Source organism: Asparagus officinalis, unplaced genomic scaffold (assembly GCF_001876935.1).
Source record: "Asparagus officinalis unplaced genomic scaffold, Aspof.V1 AsparagusV1_Un222, whole genome shotgun sequence".
Lineage (NCBI taxonomy): Eukaryota > Viridiplantae > Streptophyta > Magnoliopsida > Asparagales > Asparagaceae > Asparagus > Asparagus officinalis.
Window position 1 is genome coordinate 42833 of NW_017972487.1, and position 11702 is coordinate 54534.

Below are 11702 nucleotides of genomic sequence, written 5' to 3' on the forward strand. Positions count from 1 at the left end.
CATATGAGATAAATAAAGTTTTGTAGGGTTATGCATAGCATTCCCCAAAGTACAGGGGATTTTGTGAAATTAACATCTCAAGCGGGCACAGCCGAGTTGAACCACTTCATCCGGACTCTGGGCAGTAAATCATTGGACCCAAGACCCAAGTCCGCCAAGTATGTGGACCTCGTACAAAAAGTTTTCAAATTAGCCCAGGAGCTACTTTTTTTTATAGTAGTATCAAGGATGGAGATACTAGGTATCCAAATCAAAAATATGAATTACCAAATAATTGCATTGTTGGATATGATAGGTTACCAAACAATTACTTACAATTAAAATCTCACACAATCTCAACGTGTTTTAATCATGCATCTTATGGCATCAAAATTAACCTTGTCGAATTTTGGCTTAATTGCACCGCGGTAGCCCAAAGTTTCATCCATTTTGAGTTCTGATACCCCAAAGTTTCACCCAATTTGAATCTAAACGCAGAGTAACTTTCATGTAGAAGTGAAATTTGAACACTAGAGAAGTTCCACAGAAACTCATTTGTTGGAGACTCCTTTTCTACCAGTAGTTGTAAAGAAAGAAAAAAGAAACCAATAAAATCATTTTCCACTATGATTAACATTTAAATGGTTTTAATAGTAGAACACAAGCCAGTAGGTCAATTACTGAAACAAAATTTATTTGAAATGTAATCATACAAGCAGTAGTTTTTGAAATTTGTCAATGATTCAGAATATCAACAGAGAACCATTTTTTGGCCATGTTCCATGCCTTGGTAGTTGGGTGTAACAAAATCTCTGCCGCCATTATTTCTTCTTCAGCGAAACATGGAGCATAAATCATTTCACAATAATCTGCGAGAAGTGAAAACATACAAAAAGCAACGGCATGCTTGCTTTAAATACTGATCAAATGCAGTCAACAGATAAAGCAAAGTAACTTCACCTAGAATAGATAATTTTCTTCATGTCAAATAAACACTGTCCAAAACCGCGAATCCAGCTGCGACTCCACCTTCATTTGATGAAGAAACCTTAGTCCTCATCAGATAACCAGATTGCTCATTCATTACTACCTCATCTTTGTTCCTACAAAAAAAATTCACACTCATGCCTTCAGTGTCAGAGTAGATACTAACAAGTAATTTCTTTAAAAGGGGTACACATTTCACAAAACCCCCTTGAACTTTGGAGGGGTTTGGAACAAATCCCTTGAACTCTATAAATCATGGAAACACAACTCTTAAAACTTTCAAAACTATACGTATACCCTCCCAAACTATAAGAAATTCAATACGCCACATTAATGGGTAGAGTAAAAAGTCTAAACACCTTTTTGATACCTCCTCTTACCCAAAAAGGGAAATATAGAAATTATTCAGATAGGAGTAAAATTGTCCAACAGTTAGTCACATGCTAGTACTTTAAGTGAGACAAGTTCAGGGTGGTTTGTATAAGGTTCAAGATGGTTTTGTGCAAAAGACTCTAGGTTTAGGCGGTTTTGTGAAATTACCCAAAATAAATTAGTTAAGGTGTCACAGACCTTAAATAGGTTCCGTATATTCCAAGCTCAGAGATGACTTGATCATGGTGATATATACCATCTCGTACTAGATAAGCAAGTGAGCTTGCAGGAAATATTCTCTGCATCAAAATGTATGCTGCCAATTCCTCACTTCCTTCTTGTTGCAGCTTAACTAATGTTTTCCTTACATCTTCACCATAAATATTATTCCCTGAACATGAATAAAGTCACTAATAAAGAGAGCTTGCATAAAGAAAATAAGGAAAACTTCAAAGGGGTTTGTTTAAAAAATCTAACCTCCTCCTTCTCGTTGAGGTTTGAGAACAAAAAGTTCAGGTCTTTCGATAGCTCTATTCACACCTTCTGCGTTGTCTAAACTCCACAAACCAGCAAAGCACTTCCTCAGCTTTGCAATGTCATCCTCATTCTCAAGAAACCTTAAATTCGAGTATAGAATTTCGATAAGAATAACTGCAGGAACAGCATTTATAAAGAAATAGCACAGTGAAGTTGGTTGGATTTTGTATTGGCTCGTCAGTATCTCTACCTATATAAAAATGCATTTACGAAGATGTTTACTGGATAGTAGTTATTAATTGTACAGATTGTAACCACTAGTTAGCATCTACAAGTGACATACAATTAACAGCAGAATGAATTAGTTCCAACATAATTTGTTGGAACTTAATTTGTGCTTGCATAAAGTTTATATGGTTATATTATTGAAAAATTAAAATCACTAGATATCACATATTCTTCATCTCTTTTTCTCAGAAGTTGAAGAACTGCATAAAGCCCTTTTCATTATATCTGCAATTATAAGATGAAATATTAACACAAAACCCTACTTCAGGAACAACATAAATGAAATATTATCACCTTTCCAGTACATTGGGCTTTGCTAATTCTTGTTGAATCTTCTTGGTGCCTACCAAATGATAGGATATAGATGGGCACTTGACTGCATTGGATTTTTCTATCAAAAATCTGGCACTCCACTCCTGTTGATTGAATTAAAGGATGATAATATATTCGAAGCTAAAGGAGATGGATATAAAGATGCCTGTGAAAAAAGAAGATAGAATACTACATACTGATTCTGAAGGATAATCTCTAGGTGAATAGCCAGCTCTGAAATAGACTACTGCAACTGCTTGGCCACCTCTGCATATATAAATTTCTTAAGTCATAGTTTCTTAATGTGCAAGATAAGGTTTTTCTCTCTCAAAGTATTATAAATTCAAATAAATAACTCTAAAATATTTCTTACATGATCAATGAACCGTCGGGTAGGGCCTCCCCTTCTGCGTCTATCTCAGCCAAAGTTCTGCGAATGCTTGTTATGGCGTATGTGGAATTATGTTAAGAAAAATCTGGAATGGCACATTAAAATCAATAAACTTCGGAAGATGAAGTGGTTTCTGTTGAGACTATGGTCACACAACAGACTCAATTTGATCAAGAACAAACATTCATAAGTGTCAAATGGAACCCGATTCAGAGGTTTATAGCTCAAGATATGAGTTTTTTAGTGAGACAATGTTGAAACAGTCAGCAACAAAACCAGCCTGCTGGTCACAGATTACAGGCAGCCGAAATCAAACTGACAGAGAAAATCATTACAGAGGCGGCTGAAGAAAAATCCAGGCCGCTGAACTTGAACCAGGCGGCTGGAGAGGAGAGGCAGGCGGCAGAATTTGCTTTGACAGAAACCAATTTTCAGAAAATACATTACAGTGTGAGCTGGAAATCTGAGCAAGCGGCTGAACTAATATCAGATGGCTGGTCCGTGCAAACCAGTCTGCTAGTCGACGGGTTTTGATTGGTTCGATCTATTTTTTTTAAGCAATCTCAGTCATTATTCAAGGAACCTATAAAAGCTACCATATGGCTGATTTCCTACAGATGATCATGAGAGAATTGCAGAGATTAGGAGAACATTTGAGAGAGAGAAAAAGAGAGATCATCTCTTAGGGTTTGAGATGCTCTTGCTCGCCGCCATTGCCTCTCGGATTTCATGCACATCCTCGAAGCTGTCTACAGATCAGATTCTTCGTGGAGTGCAACTAGCCCTAGATTCATCACTAACATCATTCTTTAGGATCCACAATTCAACCGTTCGAAGAACAAGTTTCAATTCAAAGGGGTTGTAAGATCTGTTTAATTTGTGCTTAAACGATATTTTTCTTGTAAACAATTTTGTTTTACGATTGTGTGATTGGAGTTTCTACAGCACACTCAAGACAGGGTTAATTGATTTAGGGTTACTAGTTGGAAGCTAGGGTAGTGTCAAGTGTGTGACATTGTTTGGTGGAGACGACTAGATTAGGGTTAGTCTAGAGTGCAGTCCTGTGTCATCTACTACAGGCTTGTAATCCAGGAAATTTCTCATATAGCGTGGAAGCCCCTCCTGACAAGGAGGAAGAGTGGACGCAGGATTTATCCGAACCAGAATAAAAATCTCATATGTTTATGGTTATGTTTGTTTGCACTTTATTTATTTTCCACGACGTAATTCTATGTTTGTTATTATTTCTCGAAAAGAGTGTGCAACCCTATTCAAACCAACCCCCCCCCCCCCAACCAAAAGAAACACCCCTCTAGGCTTGCATCTAGATCCTAACAGTTTCCCAAGGAAAATAATTTTTTAAAATTCCACCCGTAAAAACTAATTTTTGAAATATTTCAAATAACAAGGACAAGTTAGAATTAGAAATTAAAAATATGTTTACATTGAGCAATGATGATATGAATGTGCGCACATACATATGTGCAAATGGCATTAAGTCATGCATGAATAGATGTACATCTATTCAAGAAAAACAAGTATCAAAAGATGGAGCAAATTTTTTTTCTTGTACTCATTATAAAGAAACTTCTGGTGCCATATCACCTGGTATTGGGCCTAAAATCATATACTACAAGGAAAAAAATTTGTGTTTAACAGTGGGATTCTTGCCAAAGTTCCTGTTTAAAGAAAAATCTTTTTGGAAATACAAGACAAATTAAGCATGGAGATTTCTGGCAATGATGACCCTAAAGTAAGAATAAACTTTCAATGTATAGGATATATTTCCTTCAATTTAGAAGAAAGCCAATGCTGGTCATACATATTGCGCTCTTCAGGTTGAACAACAAACAAAACTACAGCACTGAAAAAACCACACAAAAAGAAAGTCAGCAAGAGGCTATTTTTCCCATAAAAATAAAACACAAAACAAAAGAACCCTACAACCTGCTGTTACAAACCTGCTGTTACAATACTCTTTCCATGCTTTAGCTAATGCTTCAGCAGATTGACTGAGAGCTTTATTTCCAGGAACTTTTCTTGAATCTAGACCCAAATGATTCCCGTAGCGATCGAGTAAGTTCCTGCATTGTATTTTACAGGTGCATAGGTCTCATAAATCTCTGTATGAAAAGGAGACATAAAATCTTTACAGCCTAGGAACAGCGGATCATCTAAAGGCATTTTATATTTTTCCTCTCAAAGTAAAATTTATATTGCCCTCTTCATAAGATGCTTGTTTTACCCCAGTATTGCATCAAAGACTAAATAAAAAAAGTGTAGCATAATACAATTAAAACAATATTAAATAAAGAGGAAACCTGTGAAGCTCGCTCACGAGACAACTAAGGCCAGAGAATGAAGATGAGATGGTGTTGAGCTCTATTTGCAAAAGTAGGTTTGTTTCTGCATCCAGCATATAATCTGACCGGTGCAAACCTAAACGGATATCCTGATAAGGTATTGAAATGAAATCAATAAAGTCTCAGCAGAAAAAAATGTTATTTTTCCAAGATAAAGAACATTTGATTGGCCAATTGCAAACTACAATTATGACAACAAAGGTGAATAGCAAATTTAAAACCATATTCAAATGGTCACCTCCTTTTTATTGATTTGCAGCATCTCTGAATGAATATCTAAGAGTCTTCCAGTAAAAGCATCAACCTTCTTTGTTCTGCAATATAAGAAAACAAAAGGTTAAGTAGAGAATTTCCCATGGCACTTGGCTGTAATCAGAGTTTGATGCCTAAAGGGTAACTGAGAATCCCTGATCTATTAAGTACAGAGCTGAGTTACATAAAAATACAATGGGAAAGTATATAAAGATAAATCTTAATTTTGGCTCAAAAAGATTTTGTGCACTCATCCACGGTCCATAAAATAACAACCTAACAAAGCTTTTTTTACAGTCTAACATATAATTGTTGGTTTGAGTATGGTTGCATTACCTATTGAACTATGGTAATGTTTGCTGAAACAGTGAATAGAACTCTAAACTAGGGGAGGGTAGCGTTAAGAAATTTGAAAAATGGCTATGAAGTCTATGAGCAATTCACTGTATTTTAAGAACATAGGCTGGAGCTACAACACCAGACATATCAATATGTTTACAAATAACATACAATTAACTCAAACAATAAGAAAATACGCATGAATCTTTTTCTTTTACATAAAGATAACTTTGTCTTATTATATCAATAAACATATAAAAAGGAACAGAAGCTATTGCAAGCAAAACACAACACAGGAAAATACATGACAGCAACAAATATGGATGCTGTAAACATAAACCATGGAAGCAGACAGAAGATGATGGAGATGATGTGAGGCATAGTATCTACAAAAACTGTACACGTACTTATGCAACATAAAACAGAAACCAGTTTTTAAAAGTAGTAGGAGCATGATCGAGATGGATACAAATATTACAACATTCATAGTTGTTTTTCTTCTAGATACCATAAATCTGAATGCATATTATGGAGATGTGAAACTAAGTGTCAGATTTGATTAAAAAATGAATCGCTAACTCATATCAAATACGGGCAAAAAAATATTCGCGAGATTTTAACAAATAGGACCAAAATATGCATATTATCAGAATGTACATATACAAAACAGAATATAAGGCATTGGACCCTAAGCTACTAATAACTATAAATATGGAAAGATACATATTCTCGGAATATCTGGTTTGGACAATACCCTACATATGTTGGAGCAAATTAGGTTTTCTTAATGCTACTGAACCATGCTTTTAGAATGGTTAAATCCTTTGATTATTGAAATAGATCGGTGAAAATAAACAACTACTAACGGTTGAAAAGGAAATTGTTTAAACTCATACAACTGACGAAAATCCAAGGAACTTTAAGTCATGAAGCTAAACTTTGTTGAATACTTAATCACAGTCAAATATAACAATAAGATAATTGCACTTTTGTGGTATTGGGGTCAAATGTACCATTATAGTAGTTATACAGCAAGAATTAATATACAAATGAAGAATCAGATTTACGGGGAAAAAGAACGCCTAAAAATACCTAATGTCTCGTTTGAACCCATTCAAAGAAATCAAATATAACTTTAAAAATAAAAATAAAATAGTTGTCAAACTAGTAGGATGGTGAAACATGCTAAAACTAAAATTAGAATACCATTGTCAGTCAAAACCATAAGAGCTGGTTTAAGCAGTATTCTGCAAATCTCAGTTATTCACGGATTTTAGCTGCAAAGACTATGCATATGGTTTTTTTTACAATAGTCAGTATGCATAGAAATAAAACCCACAACTATATAATTAGCGAGACATTAGTGGGTATTATATAAGTTTCAAATACATGCTCAGGCCCAGCATTATCTTAATAAGAATTATGACCATGTACAACAAATCATCCATGTTCTTCAATTGCCTGATTTAAGAGGATGACTAAGATTGATGTAGAAGGGCAACCTGGATAACGAGTCTTGCAAAAATTTTCCATCCAAGCTAACACGATCCACAAGCTCATTGAAAATGGGAGCTAGCTCACACGCCTGCCTCCAATAGTCTTCAGGAAAAGGCATGGGCAAGAGCGCAATTGGAGCATGGACCATTCCGACCCCAGGGACTGTTCCAGATCTCTGCAAGTTTTAATTCAGCATTAACTTGTATAGTGCAAGTAAGAATTGTGAATAAAAAGATACATTTGATGTCAAGAGAAACTTTAAAATCTAGGAGGTCAACAGAAATAGATAAAATAAATGTATTCAAAATATGGTTCATTTCTTTGCATATACCTACCACACATCCATCACACCATTCTCATTTCTGCTACGTTCATTTTTCAAACATGCTGTTCTTCATTGCACGACATTTTGATCCATAAAAGCAACGTTGGTCCTAAAGTTATCCCATAGAAATTTTCTATTCAAAAGGTATTTTGGATTGCATAAGACTACATACAAAATCTTTCTTTTCATTTGTCATGATTTATGAACTACATCATCCATAAGTTTACCCTCTTGACTCTCGACAAATGATTGATCCTAAATATCAAAAAATATATATATTACTCCTAGGTACTTCTTATTCATCAGTATGTACGATACACTCATTATGTTTTCACAATTTAACTAGATTTACATTTCATTTTTTTGGTCTGCTAATCCTTTATATTAGATTCGAGAGTGTTCTTTCAGATTTCTACTTTTAGGAAATTAGGCATTCAATAATCTAATCTAATACTATATAAATAACACACTTTTTGAGACTTCGCCTTGCATATGTCTAGTAAATTCGTCCATAATTGCTTCTTGCCTAAAATTTAAAGTCATGTAGAATCTTACTTAATTCTAAAATTGTGGAAATAAAACCCACATAAACTATAGAATTTGACTTAACTTCATTTCGCATCAACAGACACAGCACAAATCAGCAAACTGCAGCGACAACTACACTGCGCACTACAATTTGCAAATTTTTAACTACCACTTAAACTAAACTACAGCAAAGAAAAGCTTCATTGTTACCAATGATCTATAGCTGCAGGTTATTAAAGCACAAAGTTGATATCTTTTCCAGACCAAAAGCTTAAAAATCAAATTTTTTGTACTGGGTTTTCAACCAAAGTAAGAGAAATGACCTGAATAATCCTATCCCCAACCACAAGCCCATGGAGAGAGCTCCACACCAGAGCCTCACCAACCAGCTCGTCCACCAAGCCCGAAGCCAAAGCAGCATGGTGGGTCCCATCGACGGTCATCTCCGCTGAAATCTCCTTCTGGGTTTCTGTGATTTCTCCAGAATTATTGCAATTGAGCGAGAGAGATTGAGAAGACGTTCTTTTTTTGAGGATTTTTCTTTTCTCTTTTTTCTTTTTTCTTTTTTTTAAGTGAATAGCAGCTGTTCTTGAATAGAGAACGCAGTGCGCGCCGCGAAGAGAATCTCCGTTTTTTTTTAATGTTAGTCAGGTCTTTAATATTTTCAATTAGTTTTTCAAATCATCAAATTGCCATCAAGTCTCTCCAATTCTCCATTCTTCAATTCTTAAGCGAGCGTTTGGCAACCATGACGTTTTTATCGTTTTTGTTTTTTCAACAAAAATAAAGAAATGTGTTTGGCAATCAAGGTCTTTTTTTGACTTGTCCCTTTACAAAATCTAAAAATTAAACACTTTTCCCAAAACACCAAAAAGGTGTTTTAAGATTCCGTTTTTTCATCTAAGTCACCGCAAGCCCGGCTCGTCCGTCGCTGCCAGCTCCCGTCGCCGCTAACCGGCCACAGCCACCACCCGCCGCCACCCGCGACCACGCCCGCCCGTCGTCCCGGCCGCCGTCGCTGCCGCCCATTGGTCGGCGTCGCCACCCGCCGTCGCCACCAGCCGGGCCACCCTCACCCGTCGCCGCGCCACCGCCGTCGCCGTTGGTCGCCACCGCCTGCCCGCGCCCGTCGGCCGACCACTTAGCCACCCGCCGCCGCCGCCCGCCGCCCACCGCACCACTCGAAGCTACCCGTCGGTAGCCGACAGTCGTCATTCACCCACCGCCCGTCGGCCATCCGACCGTCGCCGCCGCCGCCCGCCCACTGCCGTTATATAAATGGTCAAACTAGTTTGACCAAAATGGTATTTCAAAACATATTTGAAAAAGAAACACCATGGCATGGTGTTTTTTTACAAAAACATAACAAAAAACACATTTATTACCAAGCACACCCTAAGTTATTTCAAAATTAGTTGGCTGAATTGCACTTAAGTGCTTTATAGTTTTACCATTGTTGCGCTTTAATACTTCAAATTATAAAATCTTGCACTTAAATACCCTAAAATTCATAAATATTGCACTTAAATGCCCTAAAGTTTTAGGGGGTGTTTGGTTAGGGTGTTTTATAGAAAAGTTCTGACAATGGCAGTTTCGTAAATAAAACTTTTCTCACAATTTCCATAAACTGTGTTTGGTTCAATATTGAATTTACAGAAAAATTTTCTATAAAGTAAAGAAAACAGTACAATTTTACAGAAATTATTTTTCACTCAAAATGAGCTGAAAACACCCAGAAATCTGACACCCTATTATTAAAATATTAAACAACCTCCCTCACCACATTTTCGCCCTCATTTCAATTTTCTCATGGTCGCTATAACTCAGAAAATTTCTGAGCCTTCCTCCTTCGTTCCCGCCCCAAACTCATTCTCCCGCTCGAGTTTTCCTTACCTCGAGCTCTCGTCCTCGATTATTCCTGCCAATCGCTAGTGAGCTCAAAGATCTAGGGCTTCGGTCTAGTTCGTCACCGTTCTTTCGGCTTATTTGGGTCGATTTTTAGCCGCTAGATGTCACGTCCCATTCCCAAAATACCCGGGAATCAGAACGTGAACAAGCCCGCGACGTATTAGATTAAGGAGATTAAACAAAAATAAATATTTCTCCTCAACCTAATACGCTAAGCGTCTAGAAATAATACAATGCGAAGTCATAGGTCTGTAGGCATAAACAATTGCCTATAGGTTTCGCACATAGCTCTAGATGAAGAAAAGACGATGAATGTTATTATTCGAGTCAATGAGAATTATCAAAGTCAAAGGAGATTATCTGATACTGTAAAGAAGTTAAAAAGCATATGAAGTAAGTCGGCGAAGCGTACGAGTCTGTGAAACACGCTAAACGATAAAGGAACAACTCAACCGGGAGTCGAGTCTGTGAAACACGCTAAACGATAAAGGAACAACTCAACCGGGAGTTGTGCTTCGCCCACAAAAGGGCGAAGTACCATGTCTAAACGATAAAGGAACAACTCAACCGGGAGTTGTGCTTCGCCCACAAAAGGGCGAAGTACCATGTATGTCTCGCCCACTTCATAAGTGTCTCCCCTATTAGAGGTTGTAGATCTCTTCGTGAGCTTTCCAACGCATCTTAGATCACCTCATTCCGAGATCGGACAAGGGAGTTAGAAGCAAAACAACAATGCAGACATCACATAAGTTTCCGAGATACATGCAACTGTCTCAGAAACTATAATACGTCTCACATATTTTAGCCATGATGCGATTCAAATCTGAAGAATATCAAAACACAAAAATTGTAGATCACTTCGTCATCTTTCCAGCGCATCTTGTATCACCTCATTCCGAGATCGGACGAGGGAATTAGAGCCAAAATACCTGAGACAGCACAAACTGGAAGTGTAAGACAGTTGCAACTGTCTCGGAATGTGAGATGGTTACAAGTATCTCGGAAATATAAACCTATGGGAGGTTATAGAGCTCTTCGCAAGCTTTCCAATGTATCTTGGATCACCTTATTCCGAGATCGAATGAGAGAGTTAGAGCCAAAATACCCGAGACAGCACAAACTGTCTCGAAAGTGCAAGACAGTTGCAACTGTCTCAGTATGCGAGACAGTTACAACTGTCTCGAAAATGCAAGCCTATGGGAGGTTTTAGAGCTCTTCGGGATATTTCTAATGCATCTTAGATCACCTCATTCCGAGATCGTACGTGGGAATTAGAGACAAAATACAACACAGTTTCCGAGACACATGCAACTGTCTCGGAAACTATAAGACAAGAACTGAGATTTCGACCATGATTCACACAGAATATGAAAAATCTTAAAATATAAAAGTTGTAGATATCTTCACCAGTTTTCCAACGTATCTTAGATCACCTTATTCTGAGATCGGACAAGAAAGTTAGAGCTAAAATACCCGAGATAGTACAAACTATCTCGGAAGTGCGAGACAGTTGCAACTGTCTCGGAATGCGAGACAGTTACAACTGTCTCGGAAATGCGAGACTGTCTCACACATTGAGAAGCTAAAGATGTGTTTTTTAACAGTTTTCTTGAGTTTCGTACGATCCACACGACTTATTAACTGCTAGGGATCACCTATGAACGTGGGGGGGGGGCAGTTGCAA

At 37.2% G+C, this 11702-nt stretch overlaps 1 protein-coding gene across 1 annotated transcript; it reads right to left on the minus strand.

The window, feature by feature from the left end:
• Nucleotides 1–580: 580 nt before the first annotated feature.
• Nucleotides 581–8622, minus strand: LOC109827453 (glutathione synthetase, chloroplastic). The gene is made up of 13 exons (XM_020394461.1): nt 8434–8622; nt 7263–7432; nt 5408–5483; nt 5128–5258; nt 4768–4890; nt 4590–4670; nt 2789–2869; nt 2613–2682; nt 2398–2519; nt 1816–1955; nt 1537–1729; nt 940–1082; nt 581–848 (listed from the first exon to the last, which is right to left on the minus strand). Exons 1-12 carry the CDS (start codon nt 8551–8553, stop codon nt 959–961), a joined length of 1431 nt encoding a protein of 476 aa, XP_020250050.1. The 5' UTR covers nt 8554–8622; the 3' UTR covers nt 581–848; nt 940–958.
• Between the last annotated feature and the right edge of the window lie 3080 nt (nt 8623–11702).